This window comes from Ischnura elegans, chromosome 7 (genome assembly GCF_921293095.1).
Source record: "Ischnura elegans chromosome 7, ioIscEleg1.1, whole genome shotgun sequence".
NCBI classification, from domain to species: Eukaryota; Metazoa; Arthropoda; class Insecta; order Odonata; family Coenagrionidae; genus Ischnura; species Ischnura elegans.
In genome coordinates this window covers 32,894,086-32,916,532 of record NC_060252.1, presented here as the reverse complement: position 1 = coordinate 32,916,532, position 22,447 = coordinate 32,894,086, and the positions used below count along the sequence as shown (strand labels likewise).

General features: G+C 38.1%; 1 protein-coding gene across 1 annotated transcript in view; it reads left to right on the top strand.

Annotated features, from left to right (window-relative positions):
- The first annotated feature begins 7,198 nt into the window (after window positions 1–7,198).
- Window positions 7,199–22,447, top strand: part of LOC124162362 (nose resistant to fluoxetine protein 6-like) — a 67,882-nt gene continuing 52,633 nt past the window's right edge. Inside the window, exon 1 of the mRNA XM_046538871.1 lies at window positions 7,199–8,420. Within this exon, the coding sequence (XP_046394827.1) occupies window positions 8,039–8,420 (382 nt within the window). The 5' untranslated portion in view covers window positions 7,199–8,038. The remainder of the gene's footprint in view (window positions 8,421–22,447) is intronic.

Below are 22,447 nucleotides of genomic sequence, written 5' to 3'. Positions count from 1 at the left end.
CCTTCAATTTCTGCCTGTTAATGCTGTGCCATTATTTGGACAGAGGCTGAAAAATTATTCGAGGAAATCATACGCATGTGTTCCGTTTTAAAATTTCTGCCACTTGCCACTTATCGATCTAGTTGAAAACCATGGCAGAATCTTTGATAGAACTAATCATCTTTATATCAGCACATTAACTGATAAAACAAAATAATGCACGTGGGTCTATTTTTAAGATATTTTTGACCTTTTTTTGAGTCTTTTAGGAGGATTTATCGTACGATAGTAATTATGAATTACGCAGATAACTTTGTCAGTCACTTTGTGAAAGCTCATAGTACATGAAAAGTTTGACGGTTTCCTTTTCCACAAAGATTATGAATAGGAAAAGAGGTGAGACAATGGTGTGGACTTTCCCCCATAGTTTTTTATGTTTACATCGAGAACGCCATCAATGAAATCAAGGAGAAGTCTTTGGGTGTCAATATTCACGGATAAAAAATCAGCATTCTGCGATTTGCCGACGACATAGCCCTCATAGCCGAGACAGAGAAGGACTTGAAGAAGACTTTGACAAATATTGAAATGACAATGGCCAGATATCGGCTGAAAATCAATAAAAGGAAGACTAATATATTGGTATTCAGCAAAAGAGAGGAGGCTAAGACAAACATTATCCTAGGGTAGCTTAAGCTTGAAGAGGTGAAAGGGTTCTCTTAGCTAGGAAGCCAAATTACCAACGATGGACGAAGCAAGAAATAAATAGTGGAATAGCGCAGGCGAAAAGGGCTTTCTACAAAAAGAGGAATCTTCTTACAGCTGAGAGTACTAGAATAGACGTAAGGAAACAATGCATCAGATGCTAAATATGGAGTGTGATTTTCTATGGAAGCGAGGCTATCTATGGACGTTTACAGCAGCAGAGAAGTCAAGAGTGAAAGAATTCGAAATGTGTTGCAACCGAAGAATGATGAAGATAAGATGGATCGACCGCGCAAGTAATGAGAAAGTGCTAAGAAGAGTGGGAGAAAAGATAGATCTCTTAAGAACCTTATGCAAAAGACGGGACAATTTAGCTGGCCACATAATTAGACACGTAGGCCTGATGAAATCTATCGTAGAAGGACAGGTGGAAGGGAAGAAGGGCATGGGATATCCCCGAATGAGTTAAATAGGACAAGTTATAAAGATGATGATGATGACAATGATTTTATTTCCGAATTGGTTTGAGCACTACTACGCCATTTTCAAGGAACTAAACCTAAGATTAGTTCCTTAGAAATGACACAAAGAATCAATAGTGTCGGTTAGGTAATTAAATAACTGTGTAAAAGTACAAAAGTCTATTTTTTAGAGCGATTATGATCAGATTATTAATGTTCATATATTTAAGTGCTGTTTTCCAAGTCATAGACCTGGAGATTGCAGAATATTTTGGTTTTCGATAATCATCAGCTCCTTTTAAATGCATTCCTGATTGAAAATCAACTGAACAGCAACAACAGTTACCATTAAATGCATTTAAAAAACACAAACAAAAGAATCATAGTTGAACCTAGAATGAATTCCAAGAAACAATTTAAACATCTTTGATAAGTGAATAGATCATTAGTCGTTAACATTAATTTGATACCAGATTTAAAATGCTTTCGAGCAATATTCAAATAAACTTTCAAATATCGAGTTTTTGGTCAATAAAATTAAATTAATTATTGCGAATTTACCTTTTTTAGGAATCGGATATCCGAGGGATATTTTATACTAAGGTCACTAACCGTGCTCAAAATCCTTTGTTGCATTCATTCTTCTGCAGTGATAACAGTTAAATTGTTGCTGGCACGGTCAAAGTTTATTGGCCGCATAAGGCAGTTGGAACCGCAGGCACAATTACTATAATCGTCTGCCCACAATGCCTCACGCGAGATTTCATTCACCAGGATATAATGTTTTTCCTTGGGCCCGGTTCAACTGAGTGGGCTGTGCTAATTCAGCGCTAGAATACACTTTCGCTTTCAAATCCCATTCCCGCAACTGCAACCTAATGAATGGCTTGGCCATATGGACGAGTGAATACAGATTCAACGGATTTTTCTGAGATCCTTACCAAAGCAGAAATTGAAAAGAGAATCCCGAGAAAATTTGAAATTTATAACCAAAACGTATATAATTACGTTCAAAATTGAATTTTCCCAAATTTCCATATTAAGTGATTAAGGCCAAAGGTAACTCATGATCGAAATTTTGATGCACTCCGTTGACACCAAAGCTGCATATGAAGCTGACATAAGAGACCAAAAAATATATTAATTAAAAACTTTCGTGACAAGGCAAAATGTTTAAAAATATGAAAGGAGGAATCGGATATCCGAGGGATATTTCCGTGCTCAAAATCTTTGTTTTGAATAAATATGAGCACACCCAATGCGTAAGCATGTTTTACAGCGATTGATAAGCAATACTTACGATACAGGATTGCGATAATGAGGAAAAGCCAATTACTCTTTAGCATGCATGACCGATTAAGATAGTAAATGCACGTTTCATGTCTTCTGCGCTATCGCACCAGAAACGTAGCGTAGAAACATAGCAGTGGAGAAGTCAACTTTTCGAAATGATAATCCACCGAAGAATGATGAAGGTTAAATTAATCGACCCAGTGAGTAAAGAGGATGTTCGTAGAATAGTGGAAGCAAAGACAAGTCATTAAAAACTCTGAAAAGATAATAGGACACCGTAATCGGTAACACCATGAGACGCAGTGGCCTCATGAATACAATTATCGAAGGGCAAGTAGACGGGAAGAACCACAAAGAATGTCTCGGATAAGATATACACAGGTGAAAAAGGATGAGTAAGGGAATAACAACGCAAACCCAAAAAGATTAGCTAATGGGAGAATTAATTAGATACATATTCAAATCTTTAGGAGTCTTCTAACAATTATCTTAAAAAAATCAACCCATCGGTCGAAATTCACGGTTATCGTTTGAAAATCCATGACAGTGTACTAACCAACTCTAAAATTAATCCGACCTTTTAGCTGGAAGCGCCTAGAATCCTCCCCTTTTCCAATCATGACTCGTAAAGACGTACTAGCTCATTTGACGACCGTTCTACATGCACGTAGCACCTTAATTAACGCATGTTTCCATACAGTATTTAAGAATTATTCCTGTAGTATCCCCTCCCTTCATTTGCCTCCCTATTAAATTCACAATAAGGGCTACTCCCTTTCGTTCTATCTAAAAATCTTATTCTTTTCCTTCCTCTCCCTCGTTTACCCAAAATTCAAAGCTCAAATACTGCTCTCAACTTCCTCTCCTCACTAAATACTCCCTCCAGCCATACGTTTTTTTAACATCCATATCTCATCTAGAAGCCTTCTTGTTTTCATCCACTATGTCCAGCGCTTCTTCGTACCTCCCCCCCGTCCACTTCACCCTCTCGATTCTTCTCCTGGCCCACATCAGGTACGCCTCCAATCTTCTCTCGTCTTCCTTCCCAAGTATCCATGTTTCTACACCGTAAAGTGCTACACTTAAGATCAGACTCTTCACTACACTTTTCTTTACACTCTCTCTTAACGATCCACTCAGTGTGACCATTGAGTATTTTATGAAAATACCTCTTCTATCCACTGAAGTATCTTGGCCTACGGAAGTTTCAGAGTGAATTGGTAGGTATTTCTACACGAATACAAATATTAAATTTATCAATTTCTTCAAATAAGTGTTTTCTTCATAGATAATATGCTTCAAAGCCAAAGCAAAATCAAGAATAATATCGTGTACGTACATCAATCAATCACTGCATATTTAAATCGCCTGTAATTATCCACCACAGATAAATTGAGTAATTGTCACGTATTTTTAAGCAGTTATTTTTATAACTGAGACATCTTCATATAGTTTATATTTTTGACTTCAATTAAGGACTGAATTTAGTAATTTAGCCGTATAGTTCAAAGAAGGGCACGGCAACATTTTTGCTGCCAAAGCTGCTATTTTTTAGGGCATCTGGCATAAATTATTTCATGTTCACTAGTCTCATTCGTAAAATCCAATCAAAAAAATCATGCAATATTCACAAAAAACAATGCAGTAAGCCCAATTCTGTTCATTCAATTCCTTTGATTTTCCGTGTTTTTAAAGGGTTGAATCCCACCATGGTCTTAAATCTGGTTAGACACTCCTGTGCCTCCGACTTCTTGATGGCTGACTTGCTAATTGTCTCCTTTCTATGCCTTGGACCCAACACACTCAGCTCGTATGCAATCAGTCGAAAATAGGCCGATCGGAATAAAGGCTTTAAACTGGGACTCCAAAGCATCGCGGAAAATATAATATGTGGTGAAATATAGCCAAGAGAATATTACCTCAATGAGATATATTCGTATGCCTCTGGAAGGGTTTTGGACAAGCGCGGGAGGAAAAGAAAGAAAATTGGGGTCGCGGAGGACATGAAGGATGATTGCCTGTCACCGAGTGGAAGAAGGATATCCGATGTGGGATAGGCTGAGATATTTAACTAATATATTATGGTAATATGTAACAATGAGATAGATGGCTGATATCAAAATTATGAAAGTTCTTCTTACTCTTCAATAGGGTTAATGGGTTTTTAAAAATTTGTCTTAATTTGATCTAGTTTTTCCCTCCATGAACCGGCCAATAATGAGAGATAGAGCGATGAAGTTCATTCATTTGTTTAGGCATCACCAGTTCTGCGATCTTCAAATACCCACGGCTTCGAGTCGGAGAGCAGCGGGCAGTAGGAAGTCAGTATTTTGCGGAGTCGTCCTCGGCCTGCATTCTCCGCAGACGGCAAGGAACTGACCGCCACTATCAGAGAAGCCGAAGGGAGAAAAAAATGGGAATCGTCCGTCCCGTCGCCTTGATCTTAATACGAACGCCCGACCCCACTCATGAGCTCCGGCAACTGGAAATCACAACTCGAAGAGCGCGTTTTTTTTTCTCTTTTCAAGTAATTTTTATATCTAGATTTTATGACGACACTAGGCTGAAGAGCCGAAGGATAGCAGCGATGAGGAAGTCTTCCGGTGCAGTTTTTGCGCAACAGATTATATCGCAAGGGTGCCGGTTCGACGATATATATTCTAGGAAAGGAATTTGAGATCTAATCGGATGAATCTGCTGGCCTTCGTCTTCACTAAGCTTTTTTTACCATAATTCGTCGAAATAAAAAGATTGGATCGACATGACACCCTTTTCCTGAGAATTCACGTATTTTCAAGGGTTTTAGTCTACAAAAAATCTCCACATTATTATATACTCAAAATTGCATTCATTCTTCTTGGAGCATTGCACAAAAGTGGAAGTAATTCCTGTATTTTTAATATTTCATCACCCCTTTTAAAGTCATGTGAATGCTACCGCTATTTTCCCACCATTCTACCAGAGAGTAATTTGAGATCCCATGGTATTAATCTACTGGCCTTTTTATTCAAAATTATTTTGCCAAATTTCAATCAAAATTATATAGTAGAGCTGAAAAAGAAGACTTTTTGTGAAAGTTATAAATATAATTTCAAGGATTTTAGTCTCTATAAAACGCACAGTTTAGTATTTGTGCAGTGGTGATTTCCAATTGAAAAGAAGCATGCCTTATATTTAGGAAGTCTTTTGAGCATTATCACACTTTTTCGTTCCCATAAGACTCATACCACTGAAAAACTTCTAAATTTATTAAATGAATGAATCATGTCAAGAAAAAATAAGAGCAACAATTTTATAATTCATTGTAAACGGGGCACAGGAGTGCTGGGGAAACTTAATTCAGAGAATAAAAAGCTGTATTTATATCTTTAAATGCACTTTATCCGAACATGAAATAGAATTACATGTAGCAATATTATACCCTTAAAACCATTTATTCAAGAAATAAAAATTTAATAATGGTGAATACTTTAGGAATATAACGAAAGCTTGAAAAAAACGTGGTTGCGTGGTTTTAATTCACGCAATGCGACAAAATTACCACTGATTTAATCATAAAATAATTGAAAAGACGATTAAGAATTATAGGCAGTTGGAAGATGGGCAATGTGGTGCCCCGCATGACAAAGCTGTAATAGTCCTGGAAAATATCAAAGGACATTAACGGTGAAATTTCACCAGACGGCAGCCCATACCATAAGACCATTTTAACCCACTGAGTCAGTCCAGATAGTCTGAATGATCCCTCGTAATAAGAGTAAATGATATGAGCGTGGTGGTCAAGAGGATAGATAGAATATTTTTCCACTAATCTAAGGAACCCGGACGCAAGTTCCGGTTGAAGTTCTTGATAAACTTGACTATACACTGATGATTAGATACCGATGAATACAACTATAATTCACATCAACTTCTGAAATATCAGTCGTGAACTTTATTTCTATAATTAAATACGGTAAGTTGGTATTCATTTCCTACACTGAAAATGTTATTCTGATCAGTTCCTCCCTTTCAAATCCTTTCAGATAGCTTTCAAATCCTCTCCAAATCCTTATCTCTTATTTAAATATTTCTTCCCTTATGAACACCTGCATATCCCATAAAGATGACGTTCTTGTCCATTATTTTGTTCAATCCAAGGCTTTTACTCTTAATGATTTTTCGGCCTTTGTCAATGAACCTATCCATTAATGTTTCCTTTTTACCACTTTACTTCTCCTCAATATTTCTATAAAACAAAAGCATTCTAACTCTCTGAGTGATCTTAATCAGCAATCCTCCCACTCCACCAATAGTTAACTGCATGCTTTAATTATTTCAATATTTTTTATGTTTATTTATTGATCTAGATAAGTAATTGCTACCTTGTCACTATGTCAAAGATGCTGCATGTTTTCTAGCACTTTATAATTTTACACTGTTTCCTTCGGCGCAGTACGGTTTCTTCTAACTGTATGGTCTCAGTCCTCAACTCTTTCCTCACTTTCGATGACTGCGATCCCCCCCTCACCCCCGTTCTTCCGACCCGCTTTTAATGAGTCTAAGCGTCCCTCGCGAATAGCGCTCTCCTATCGCGGGGAGCGTCCAAGGTTGGGGCGCCGAAGGGGAGGGGGGGGGTAGGTGGGGGTTGTGCACTGGTGGTGGGGCAGCGTCTTGTGCAGTGCTCCTGCACCGGCTCCACCCCCGACGGCGGCAAAAGGCACGGAGGCGCAAGGGAGAGGGGGACGCTCTGGGAAGAGGGAGTTGGGGTCAAGCGGAGAGCACTTGTCACACAAATCGCTGCCAGACATCGTCGCATAAGGATCGCGCCTCTCGCACGCCCGTTTCAATCGCCGGGAAGAGAGACGAGAGAGCCAACTCTGCGGACAGGAACCCGACGGACGCAGCAGTGGGCACAAAATCCGGGCATACCCTCGACCGGGTCCCTTGTCCGGTCGAGACCGTGCCCGCCTACACCACAGGCGATCGCGCGTTGAAGTCTCCGGAAAGAAGAAGATAAACCTCTCTCCGACTTAGTGGAGATCTCTGAGTGGGCACAAATTTTGGGGTTCCGAAGAGACCGGGTCCCTTACTCAGTCGAGACATTGCCCATCTCCTCAGTGGAGACCAGCGAGTGGGCACATATTTCGGGGTTCCCTAAACCGGGTTTCTTGTCCGGCCGAGACCGTGCCCGCCTCTAAAACAGGCGATCGCGCGTTCAAGTCTCCGGGAAGAAGACAAACCTCGACCGGACTCGGTGGAGATCTGTGAGTGGGTGCAGTATCCAGGGTTCCCTACCCTAGGTCCATTAATCGGTCTAGTTCGTGGCCGTCTCCTGTCGGATCAGCGAGCGATCTCCCGATTCTTGCGACCGGCTCTGGCTGTGAAAAAGAGTCGGTGAGGACTGCACAATTCCCCATTGTTTGCCCCGGTTTCGCGGCGTACACTCGGTGACCGAAGACGATCGTGCCAGTCGGCACATTTCGGGAATATTTTTATCCAATACAAATAGGTTGGCCTCTCTCGCACGTTCCCGGGTTGAGGTCAAACGGTTACCGTGTTTGGGTGCAGGTGAATCTCAACCGGAGTGAAGGGATACGCGTCCCTGTGAATTGCCTCAGATGTGCTTCAGGATGGAGTCGGCGGGCCCACCAACAGTCATTGCCCTCGTCCTCCTGTTCCTGCTGCAGCAAACACGGGTCTCCGGAGCGGATCAGCTCGGTTCCAACCGAACCAGTGGGGTGTTGGCCACGGAGGACGCCGTCATCCAGAGGGTGTCTCCAGTTTCGGCGTCACAGTCGAGGCACAGTCCCCGTAGTGCTGAGCTAAACTACGAGCCGTCTGGGAGCGCGATTCCCGTCGTGGTTCAGCAAGTCAAGGGCCTTTCTGATGTCTTCTCCCGCTTCTCACTCGTGTCGAAAAGGGTGCAGAACGAGTTATGCAGGAACCACAGCGCCATCTACCTACAGCAGCTGGATAACTTCACTCTATGGGCCGTTGAAAGTAAGCAGAAGTGTTGCACATAGTGTTACTGCCCAAGTATTGGTATACTGTAGCCCCTGTTTCTCCCTATTTTATTCTAATTCTTCTACTTCCCGGTGTTTTTACATAGTACCCTATATTTCTTCATATGTTCAAAGCACTAATCTTTTAGTCTCTCTCTTGTAATTTTACCATACTATTTTCCCTAAGCCGGCAGTGAAATGGAGAACCTTACCCGGTGCGAAATCCGACAAAATCTCCTCTGCCACTGTTCGAGAGGAAAAAGGCTAATATTATAATATTTCGCGTACTAATTTCTCCATGTAGTTGCTATCTAGTTCACCGTACGATATTCCTTCGGATTACTTTTCTCCACAGGGTCTTTACTCTGTGATTTTTTGATATCTCGTTTCAAACTTTTTTATCTCGAAAAATAAAGTACTTTCATTAATGATAGGACGAACTCAGGTAGTTAAATCTCTAAAAATGACAATAACCATATCTAATCGGCTAACGGCCGTATTTCTAACACCATCTACCACTCTTCTGAAGTGGATTTATTCGCCAAATTTTATCTTCAGCATCCTTTCCGAGTATCACATCTCAATGGCTTCTATACCTATTGATAATTGTTTCCTTAATCGTTCCTCTGATCCATTTACTGCCAGAGGAAGTGGAGTGATAGTTCTATTATTAAGCCTCTCGACCGTGGAAACAAACCCATATATGGATAATGTCATAGTGTGCATTTCTCGTTGGTGATCGATCGCTCTTGTTGGTGAGTGAAGAGGACGTCGAGACCTCGCCAGAGGCTAGCCGAGCAAAACAAATCGAAATCGGAAGTGGATATTCGTTTTGGTCGTCGCTTTCTCGGAAACGTAGAGATTCTGTTAAATAAGCACTCGCCTAAAGGGGAGGAGTTATTCCGATTAAGGATTCCACCGCCAGACAGCCAGACATCTCTCACGCTTACGCCGACAGACTTACACTTTTACTCGCATTACTTCGTGACGACAGCGATGGTTCGTCTTCCCATATTTGGGTGAAAAATGCCTTTGACATGTAATCGGGTTGGATAATATCAATACGAGGTGACGGGCCTTGAATAAATAGAGATTTAAAATAATACATTTCTTTAAATTCAATTTGAAAAGAGCCTTAGAAAACTAATCTCCGAAATCAATTTGCAGGGATAAAATTTTTATAGCATTGTACGGGAAGAAAACGTCTATTAATTGACAAAGCACCACACAAATTGATATTTACCCAAATAATTTTTTCGTTTACCTTTCACAACCTCATTTGCAGATAAGGAAGAATTAATTCAAAGGCAAAATGTGGCCAACTGCCCTTCAGCTGATTATAAATGAGAGCACGTATGTATCCGATTAACATTCTATAAAATAACTTATTTTATCATACTTGCATCGTTGACCAACATTTCTACGAACCTCTAAGCCATCAGAATGATCTGAATTCGAGAGCCGGAAGCAGTTCTCATAATTCTCTAGGAACAAATTCCGTCAATAATTTTCTGTAGTATAAGTAGTAATATAGTAGCATTTTTCACAACTTTATGTCTTATAAGTAGTTATTTAAATAAATGCCTCATATTAAACCCTTAAAATGTGTAATCAGCAGAAAGAATCACTGAGAAAACTAGTTAGTTTATTCAATGTAGCGCAGATAAGTTACTGATAGAATCAAAATGAATTACAGAATGCGATTGAAATAAAATCGCGCATCTGATCGAAATAAAACAAAAAAGCACGAGACTTCTTTCAACAACTTAAATTAATAATTTTTCTGTTTGCAACATTCCACAATTTTTTTCAATCACCTTTTCATTTAACTCAAAAGCCGCCCAAATAATTTCCACACGAATCTCTTTCCCGTGCATTTAAAAAAAATCGACGTTAAAATTATTTAAAAAATGCAGACGCCACTTTGAACATAATTTTATATTGAAGCGTATAATACACTTTGGCGTGAAACCAAACAATTCATCAGATATTTGCCATAAATCAGACATGTCCCAAATAGGAAGTAAACACTTCTTCCTGTTGCTGCGCTCTGGCATTACTTGTTCAAGGAAACCAAGAGTACACCAAAGACTTGTGCAATTACATGTAATTTTTTCGTCCCTCCCGCATAAGCCGAAAGATTGAATGCACTAACGTGACAGCACAGATCAAACTCTTCCTCGATGACTGTACTTTCTCCATATCGGCCGGCTAGAAATGCCAATGAATAAAAATGGCTCTGATCTCGTGGTCGGTGGAATTAATCTTAAGTGAAAGCTTGAGAAGCGGAAAAAGATTGAATTTTTACGACGCTCGTGGAATACAAAAGTTTCCGGTCTTCAAGCGATTCCGGGAAATCCAAACGTAGACCACTTGCTTCGCGGTGGCAGAGATGCAATGATATTGCGATTGAGAGCACTTGCGAGACTAATTAAGCATGAAATACGTGGGAAATACGCAATAGCGACGATCGATCACACATTTACATTATGGAATTATTACGAAATCGGGAAGCCGCTAAAATAAAAACATTTATCATGTGTTAATGCTTCTTTGAATTTTATTGTCTTATTTTATCTTCATGGTATTCTCTTAATTTAAATGATCAACTTTGAGCGCTATATCCAGGATATTAAATAATTTCTCGTGGGATTTAATCTTGGAAATGGATACCTTTTATCCTATTCCCACAGGTAAAGTGGTACGATATTGATAATGAAGGTCAGATTACTGCATTTCTTGGCAATGTACCTGTGAGTGCCTGGAGGCATGTCAGTAGTTTGAATTTAAAGTCTTCGAGAATTCACTGCAAGCCACAGAGTCAAGTTCAAATTTATTGTAATATGCTCTGATAAACTGACGTATCAATCAGCTATTTCTTCTGATAGCCTAGTAATTTTAAGCTGGTCACCAAGCCCTTGACATGTTTGGAAAGAAATTTAGAGTTTATATACCTTAAATTAGCTTTATCTTATTTTTCTTTCTCATTTACTCTTGACTGGTTAGTATGGAGTTTACCTCCTTATCAGAGGTTGATAAATTACTATCTTTGAGTGAGGTATCCTACCTACTGAATTACTTACTCATGAATTGCATACATTTTTATTAACTTCTATTAGGACTTTCTTGTCCAAATCTCTCATTGCTAGCTCTTCTTAGAACTTTCTGATCCATAAAAGGTTTAGAAGGTTTCATTGCTATTCCCAGAATATATTCATAAATTTCACCTTAATTTTAATATATATTCCTATGAATATCTTATGGCTGACTCACTTTGATACCTATATGTAATTCCTACCGTGCTAATAGCCATCTTGAAACTCCAAGGCAAAACTGTTTCATAATAACTGACAAAAAGCTTGATGAAATCTAAAATCCCAGAACTCATTCTTATTTAAAGAGAATATCGATGGCGTGAATGCTTTGTTGTCACTGAGATTGCATAAAATCTTAGGGATCCTATGCTTGCTTTTATTGAGTTAACTCGTAAGAAAACAGCAAAAATCAAACAGAAAGCTGATAATTGGCATTGCGAGCCGACACCTGTATTCTTCGAATGAGGATCGTGAATTATATTTCGTTGCTCAAAAAAGAAACAGAAATTTGATCCCATACAAACTAGCGATAATTTTTCTTTTCCCTGGATTAGATTGAAATTAACAACTATCCGTTAAAAATTATATTCTAAAAATACTAACATGCCGAATTAAGTGATATTATATCATTCTAAATGCAAAGTATTCCCAGCGTTTCATTCTAAGTTTTTAATATTTCATACAGAAAATATTAAAATCTTGGAGTGTATCAATTGAGAAAATATAATATTTTTAGCCAGTTACAGGCAGCCAGCAGTGCGGTACGAATATTTTTTAATCATTTAATAATTTTTGCAAGAATTTACGAAAATTGGTCGAAGGGGTCTTTTAAACACGTATACAACTGTAAATCTTTATCTCCAAATCCCCACTGGACAGCTGTCGAAGGTTATTTTGACAAAGGCGTGCAAAAGTAAATTGAACGAAGGTCTCCCATAGATTTTTAAGTCACGCTTGTGCTTTTCTAAGAAGTGATTAATATCGATTGGGGATATAGGAATGACAGAGGAAAATCAAAGAGGAATTTTCCGATTGCCGCACTGTAGTACTCTTGAAAGGTGTCACTGATAGTCGTGACACAACATATTTGAAGTGAGCAGCCATTCACGTGCCGGAGATTAAACATGACAGAGAAGAATTTTGTTTACTTTCAATCCAGTCGTCCCCTTTATGTTGTCTGTCCCCCTGTTTACCCCCTTGTGATTTGAATGCATGCTGCGTGACTTAAGGATTCATTAAGCTATCTCATGAGCGAATCGTATAAGAATACATCATAATAAGGTTTTTTTTCCTCAAATTACGTATTTCATGTTATTTTCATGGCAAAAACCAAAAACTACGTTCAAATTCATTAAGTTCTTACTTGCATACCAATTGAGTGAGGGTCGCATATAAAAACCTGGTAAATATACGCATGGTAATTCTTATTCAAAATAAACTCCAAAAATAATAGTTTCAGCCAGTTCTAGGTAGCCAGTAGAGTAGTACGAATATTTTTAACGATTTCATTAATTCCCAAAAAAAATATTTTTCACCTCAACACTCCGGTTTTCATAACTCTTGAAAAGTTGTTGATTCACATCGTGTAATTAACTGGACACACTATGTGTTAAGAATTATCTTAGAACCTATCTTCGAGCTTTTAATACTTAAGATGAATTATTTAAGCAGCAAACTTACAAGCTCTACCCAAAATAATAGGCTGTAAATGAAAATGATATTTATAAAATCAATATTATGTGATTCACAAAAGGGTTTTCCGTTGATGAAAGTCAAGGGAGTTTTAAAAAAAAATGCTGCCATTAATTCCTCCGGAAGTGGTAGTGAAATAAAAAAAGGATATTTCTCTCTGCATGCAAGGTCACGACTGTGCGATTCAAAACAAACACTTTTCGTATCTATGATTAACAAAATATTTTCCCATCGTCTTCGACTTCCATCGAGGTCAAAAATTAAAAAGAAGGGTATCTGGGATATGATAATGAGATCTTTATATTTTTAAGAGAAATTGCCATTTTTACCAACGACAGCATTATTTTCATATGGCTAACGTGATTTGACTTCAGTTACAGCATTGTTTTGCTAATAATTCAGTGATTAGTCCGGTAAGGGTCATAAATTCTGTTTTTAGTATGATTTATAAGTTTTTAACAAGCATTCAATACCTTTTTGTCAAAATGATACACTATCCTATATTTTTATCCTATAGAGTCATTCGGTATTCACATATTTATATTGACAGGCTGAAACATTTTAAGTAAGATGCAAAACCCTATGTTGATGATCCAGTTTTGCTGATTTTAGATAACCATACCTCCCATGTTTCCCTCCGTGCAATATAATTGTGTAAGACTCAATTCATCCGTGTAATTTTTTTTACTTTCTCCTAGCTTACATAACGCCGGGCCAGTAGATAAAACATTCTTTGGCCCTCTTAAATGTTTGAGAAAGTAACAACTGTCGGAAATGTAACGATGGTATTATAGACTTGCGGTATTTACTCACTTGGTCTATACGTGTTTAGTGAGGCTGATTTCCTACCTCCATTGGTTACAGATAGGTGTGCTCCAAATCAAAGAGGAGATGAAATGAAAAAACAGGGAACTCCGGGAAATAAAATTAGCGTGGAAGGCGAAGAAGCTTTTTCACTCTCAAATATTTCTCCCTTAACTCCTATACCACAGTCATGTCCATTCAATTCCTTTCAACTTTTCTCCTCTAAGAATATTAAGTATCGCAGGCAAACCGGAAAAACTGATAATGATTATGGAGGTGGTGGAAAATTGTACTCAGATCCACCAATTGCTGATTGGATAATGTGTTTGGAATGTAAAACATGGAGGAAAGAGCCTTGCACAATATATTCTGGAAAGCGAAAGTTCACATGTGAAAAGTGTGGTTAGGACTCTTGCCCCATAAGGGGATGACACTAGCCCCACATGAGGGGCAAATTTCCAATTTGTTTTTCTCTTACATTTTGATAATTAAAGGAAGTTCTTTATTTTTCTGTAGCAATGGAAACCTCGTATAGTAGTACTGGTAACAGGGAACAAATTCTATAAAAATAACAATTATTGTTTGAACATGGATGCATATTTTTTTTATTTTTTGTTAGATGCGTACTCTTGCCCCTCATTCCCTTATATATTCAAGCTTTCATCAACATTTTGCCTCTGCTTAGGCAAGTAACACCATAAGAATCTGAATAAAATCCGAAATTTCAGTTACAATTTTCAAAATATTCATCACCAAAAGCCGATTGATTTAGTCGTGAATGCACAAGGAGAGCATTAAATAGAACACAAATAGAAGAGCATTTTTGATATTTTTCCTGAAATTCGCTTGCGCCATTTTCGTCGCTGGGAAAAACCTCCTTAGCAATGGAGATGATTGCCTATGAGATTTAGTTCAGTGGAGACTTTACTTCCATTAATTTAATGATATACTTATTGTCTGGAATAATTAATGGGTGACGCAAATGTACCACACACAAATGCGAGGGATCAAAGAAGCAAAGTTATGAGTCGGTTTCTAGTTTCTACCGATTGCGACCTAAGAAACTTTCCATCTGTGAGAAACTGCTATGATCGCCGCGGATAATAACTATACAAATTAGCCATGACTCACATAGAGCCTCACTGATAGACGATGTTGGCACCTCAGTATTTTGCGCATTAAAAGCAGCGATCGGGCTCATTCAATAGCAGAGGCTTTTTACGTTCCGTGCGGTACAAAAACCATTCAAATTAGGGCTAGACAGGTTAATATCAAACTTCGATTAATTTATCAGCAATCGATAGGACTTGACCAACATACATATGGGTAAACACTCACAGGTAATGCTTGGTGAAAAATGTGCTGCTCTGTAGAAGTAGGTCAAACCAAAGGCTTATTCTGAAATTTCTCCCACGATAATCTCTCAATCTGCTACAACCATGCGATTATTATCTTTAGCGCTTCGTGATATTCTATGATTCCCATTATCAACGTTGCCTCATCATCAAATCGTCAAGGTGACCAACACGCTTCCGTGCAAGTTATTTTTTTCTGCCTATTTTAAGTTTCGCCGTGATTACGTGATCCGAAATTGTTACTTGATTCCAGATTTTCTCTCACATAGTGAAAAAATTCCGCAGGGCGAAGATTGGGTGCCTAGCAGATAAATAAAGATATACATAAATAATGACCCACTAAATCACGTAAAAATTTTCAATGGTCAATTCACCTTCCTTTGGAGTGGGAATAACACTGGGAAAAAAACTGCTAGAAAATAAGAGATTGAGTGAAGAGATTGTTGATTACTTGACACACTTCCACCATTTATACGAGTTTACCTTCCCACTACTTTAATACATCTTTAGCGTCTTTCCGACATTTTAAACCTTAGTAATGGGGAAATAGCGTTATGGGATCCCTATATTTCATACTTACCATAGTAGGCATACCATTACTAAACTGAAATGCTAATATTTTTTGGCGTAAAGGCTTATATATTTATGTTACAGCCTTTATGTTGTGTGCTCAATTTCAAGCCCTTTCGTTAGACCCAATAGAAAATATTCTTAATTTCAAATAAAATTTTCACGTCGGCATGGACAGCAAATTTATCCACCAGTAGTCGATTAAGTTTAATTAAACTATAGAGATGAATAGAGATAAGAAGTATATTTTTGAATTTTTAAATGGAACTTATTCTTAAATTATACCTCGTTAAAACTTCCATTAGAGTGTACCTTATCCACCTCCTTCAGCTAATAAATAGTTGGAAAAATAGGAAACTAAGGGAAACAATTTTGGGCTTAAGCTATTGTTATAAGATTATCCTAAATATGTCATCAAAGCCCGTTAAGAGTCTTCCCTATCAATCAGCGGGTGATAAAATGAAGATTCCAGCCTAAGGATTTGCAGTTATACTTACGACCGGGAATATTTTTTAACGCTGCAATTAATTTCATGTCACGAGGTTCTGTTTAAAAAAAAATATGGTAATATGTGCCTAAAAATGAAATGCAGTTTGTTTTTCTTCGGCTTAAATTAAGGGAAATTATCGTTAGGACCAAAAAAGGCGTTCACGCGATTTTTTCTAACAATCATGAGTTTATTCACTTAGGTCAGTGCTACAATGCACAATTTTTGCAGCTGCGAAAACTCTAAGTTCTCCACTTCTCCAGGTCACCAGAACACGCCTTTGTAGGCGTGTTTGTATACATAGTACATCTTAATTTGTTCGCAAGTGGTATAAAAATTACATTTGTGACTTAGATTTTAATTAGGTACCTTTTTGTGGAAGAAAAGAAAACTTAGACCAAAGCATGCTCGTAAGAGCAGAATTTGACTTGGGTTGCTACAAATATCGACGATAATTGTAGAGCCTTGATTCATGCAATTTGTTTTCAATTTGTTACGCTGGCAATACTGTAAACAACAATTTAGCCGTAAGTGAAAGATGAAGGGTGAGACTAAGTTAGTTGCGATACATCCTCAAGGAAGCCGTACTCTTTCAGGGCATTCCAGACGTTGATGCTTTGGCAGACAGTGTTTGAATCCAATACTGAGGATTTATCATCGTTTTCTCGTCACTTGAAAATCCAAAAATATTCGCCTGAGGATTACATTAGAAAAATATTCGGCTATTTTTACATAAATGACTGAAAATATAATTTTGCGACACTGGAAATGCTGCGCGGGACAGAGGCCATACCAGGCCCAAAGATATGTGAACCCAAGGGTGGATTTTCCATTGTGATCTGTGCATATGGATATACGTATGCCAGTATTATGCTCAACACTATCATCTAATGCTGTCCCCAAGAGAATATTTTTACATTTTCACATGCGGAGAAAACGTTGATAAATACAGCAAGTGCTTTCGCAAACTATTTGTAGATCGAGTTGGTGTGTTGGCTAGAGTGTTGGCCACCCACTCCGTGGGCTCGGGTTCAAATCCCGGCGGTGGCAGAGAATTTTCAGACTGCTCGATCCCTGCTTGAATGAAATTTTTATAACATAAGTTCACAAATAGTTAACATAACTTAAATTCGCGTAACTAAGGAGTTTAAAAATATGAAAAGAGTGTCTGTGGTTCGCAATAACTTAAATTGATGCTAACTGAGGGGATTGGGGTTGGTGTGGTGGCTAGAGTGTTGACTTCCCACCAGTGGCGCCGACTCCATGGGGCCTGAGGGGGCCCGAGCCCCCTCAAAGATTCGTTTCGGGGGGCGGAGCCCCCTCAATAATTCAAGAAAATAATTAAGTTACATTATGCTTTGTGAAATCACAAAAATATATTGGTGATTTTTATTTCCTATGCTTGACGATAGTTACCTTTTAAAATAAATTCAACAATGAGTGTTGAAATAAATAATTATAAGGTTAAGTTAACTGGGTTTCAGGTTAACTGAATCAAGTGGTGTGAATCATGGTAATGTTTCGGTACTGCGACACACTTTGAATTTAGCCTCTTCCAGGGGCAAGACCTCCGATATGGGCCCCCCCAATATTTTTTATAAGTCGGCGCCCCTGCTTCCCACCGCGTGGACTCGGGTTCAAATCCCAGCGGTGGCAGAGAATTTTCAGAGATTGCCCGATCCCTGCTTGAATGTTGAGTGGTGGACACTTCAAGCGCAACACTCCGTCCGTCGGATGGGTTAAGCCGTGTTCCCCTAGGCGCCTTTCGTTAAGAGTAGGCTAATGCCGACGCCGTGTTTATCTCCACCCTTCCTTGCCTACACTTCCCTCACGGTGCAAATGACCACAACTATCGGTCGCCTCCTCCAAATACCATACCATCAGCAACTATTTACTGAAAGGAGATATAATGATGGGACTCCAGTTGGACGCGGCTGCCTAGTGGATAAGGCGCCTGTCTGGACTGGCGTCCAGGATTCTAATTATCTAGGGTTGAAATATCCAGGGTTCGAATTCCGGGTTGCATTTGGAAATCTCTAGATAAAGATTCTCATCCTTCTGGAATGGTTCTTACGATATTTTACTGGCATGCATGAAAAAAATAGCGAGCAAACTCACTCATTGTGCCATTCATTTTCTATGAAAGGACTTCTCTTTCACCACCTTCTGCGAATTAATCTCTACAATGAAATATATGCCACGGCCTTATAGCCACGTGGTTCAATAAGCGTTAATTTTCCCGTTTGTAAATAGACCGCTTTGAAAAATGTGCTTAACCTGGTTGTCGGTTTCTCCCAACAAGTAAAATTGCTCTATCGCTAAGAAATTTCCTTCGCGTATGGAAATCGCTGAAGGCCGGCGTCATTCTGAGGTGCCTGGTTTTCCCCGAAGAATTTTGAATCGTTGCAGAATCGTTTTCTCAAGTCTATGGGGAGTGAAGAATGATTCAAGAGTATATCTTTTTGTCAGCTGCTAATTGTCTTCTATCAATACGCCTGATAATCAAACGAATATGTTCTTCTCCCAACTTATATTTCTGGCCATTTATGTTAAAATAGCCAAATATGTTTGTGATGTAATGACTATGAGAATATTTTTGGATTTTTAAATAAGGATAAAACGTTGATGATTGCAATAAGTGTTTTAACAACTGAAGGTGATATAATAACAGTGACTCCTGGGGGGCGCGGTGGCCTAGTGGACAGAGCGTCTAGCAGGACTTAATGGTCCAGGGTTCGAATTCCGGGTTGTTTTTGGGCAACCCCGAATAAAAATTCTCAAAATTATCAAAGTAGCCGAGAGAAAGCATCTATCCCATCTCTACTGAATGTGCGATGCTCACATAACATTGGCTTAGTATAGGGGAGCTCCGCCTTCATCTACAGGGTGTCCCATTTACCTTGACCACCCGAAATAACTTTTTGTACAGATGCAAATTCAAAAATGTGTCAAGCAAATGCTCATTAGCCGTCAGGGTGACATTAATCAGCATGATTGCCTTCCTTGTAGCTTTGTTATTCACAAAGATATGAACAGCGGTATGTCTTTTTTAAATGGCACCCTATATTTTTTATTCGGCAATTCGTTTCCTCTCCTATAACTCCTCCAGTTCATATATTTGTAAATAACAAAGCTACAAGGAAGGCAACCATGCTGATTAATGTCCCCCTGACGGCTAATGAACGTTTGCTAAACACATTTTTGAATTTGCATCTGGACAGAAAGTTATTTCGGGTGGTCAAGATAAATGGGAAACCCTGTATAAATGCCAATCTTTGCTTTAATTCTCCAGAGAAGGAGTTTTACGGTTGTAGCTCCTGTCTGCTAGGCACAAACACTCTCTCAGAGTTTAATCGCGGTGGAACGTTGATTTGGACCTACAGGTTGTTCTTATTTGCGGTGCAACCATTTCACTAAATCTGAAAATATCTTGCATTTTTCCATGAAAATGATTGCATATTGCAGTATTAATGCAGTTATATGAGTGCATATTTGGACAATTTTATAACCAAGTAAAAATTATTGGACAATTATACCGTTTGTGAGTGGAAAATAGTGCTTCAATGCGGTTGGCTTCAATAGCGGAGAGTTGTGTCAAAGGTGCATAAAGTTCACACACTCAAGATAAAAACGCCACCTCCATGCCATGGACCACCTGACTCCATGAGAATTATATCTGTGACACCAAATGTCTAAACCTAAGTTCTCGCGGCGGATTGCCAACTGCTCTAGCCACTGGGCAAAATCTCTCCCATCATACCGTTCATAGAAAGCTGTTACTTCCACCACAAGCAAAAACACGTAGTCCTCGTTCAAGTTCAGGTCAAGGTTGATGACTTTTTCTCACTAAAATTCACGCATTCTACATTTAAGTGCTCAGTTTTGCGCGCCAACCATCACAGCGATAGCATCACATTTTATTTATCAAGAAGTATTTGTGTTTACTGAATCCAATGAATAATGCTATTTATCATGTATTACAGAAATTAATTATGATGCTATACACATTGGCATGGCATTATGAAGACTTAAATTTGGCTGCAAGATTGACAGTAGCATTTTTTCTCCGAAGAACATTCTTCCCCGCCTAGTACCTAGTACGTCTTCCCCAAACTAGTGCGTGTTTATGAAGGACTGAAATGTATGCAAACATTTTACGATACCCACAACTTGATGTGACAAAGTTGAATAAGCACTACAAAATTAAATTGAGGCTAAAACGTTTTCCTCGAGTAATATCTAACTTAATGCTGACAAGAATTATGTTCGGGATCTTTAGTAATGTTAGGATTCCAAGATTGAATGCATTGGTTAATCCTGATGAGATTTTCTTGAATGACCTTTATGGAGACGTAAATGACGATTTCCACTCCACTGAATTTGAAAGTTTTCCAATTATATTGCCAGGTTGTATTTAGAGCAAGGTCAAGAGAAAATCTTATTTCCATAGTTTCCTAGAAAAAAATTCTTAAAACGCACCATGGCATCTTTTTTTTCTCCATCAAATAAAAAAAAACAAGAATTTAAAAGTTACTTGTTATCTATATCGCATTTGGAATGCAAAATTTTCTTCTGACTATATGATCTTGTATCACTGACTTCATGGGTTCTAATCTGAAAGGGTTTCTTATAATGTTTTCTATTGTTTTTGCATCATACGTACATGTTACCACCAGGTCAATGGCCTGCTTGTAACAATTTAATAATAATAATAAACAACTCCCAATATCTCCCACAATACATTACATATAATGGGCAAGCTTAGCCATACTAAATCAAGTAATAAATAAAAATTTAGTGTAATAAACCATCCTTAACTTTAAGTTACCGATGTGCAATACCAATTGGATAAGATCAAATGTAATTTTCCCTTTTTCCTGGGTTTTAAGATACCTCAGGCCTAGATTGAATGCACGCAATGTATATTTTATAGATGTTTGGAACCTTAAGATGTACATTTTGATTTAAGAAAAATTAAAATTTTCATGTTATGAAAAATGCAGTCAGAGATTCCCTTATCATTTCTGTTTTATATGCTGCTGCTTAATTTTTCTTTAAAATTCTATTTAATATCCGATTTATTGAAATGCAATATTGGGTTGGAGGGCATTCTGTTGGTCATTGTCACACAGTTATCGCAGTTCTGTTAGATTTTCCCACTAATTTACTGTACTAATAGCATTCGTATCCATGAGAGTAATGTCAAAAGTTATGACGATATCCATTAGCAATATCAATTCATCACCCATATCCGTATTAATTTACCAGGTCTAAACAATCTATATATATAAAAGAAAGTCGAAAATCGTGTTAGTTAGAACACTTATAACTCGAGAACGGCTGCACCGATTTCAATGAGATTTGGTTCTTTGGATTCGTCTCAGGCGGGGTTAACATATAGGCTATTAAAAAAGGATAATTTCACAAAAAAAATTCATCTCTTTCCTATGGACATGCTTTTAGGAGTTATAGTAACACAACAATTGATAAGTCGGTCAAAACTACAAATTAAATGATTTGTTTTGTTTTTACCACTTTAATAACTGAATTTAGTAACAATATAACATTTTAATTACTAATTATATAAAAAATAATAATTAAATTGAAATTACAATTTTTAAATTTAATTCGAGCTAATTGTAAGCCCAGCCGTGGCCCAGCTCGAGTTGACACTTCACTACCGTGTTTGTAAACAAATCTCCAAGCAATTGTTGACAAACGGTAATGTCCGTGTTCCTGTCGAGGAATCGAGTAGTTTTAACTCATTTCCTTGGAATGATTGAAAATTAGTTTCAGCGGAAAGTGGGCTCATTAACAAAGAGTTCCAGAATATGATTGATCACCAAAAGAATCAAAGATGGTTGATTTAGCGATCAAGAACGAAGATGTGGATGACTAAAACGAGGTAAATTCAAATAGTTCGTACTCTGCATGGATTCGAATCTTTTAAATGTGTAACAAACGAAGACGAAATCACCAACTATCTATCTGAATATTTTAAGTCCTTGGACCTACCTGGCTT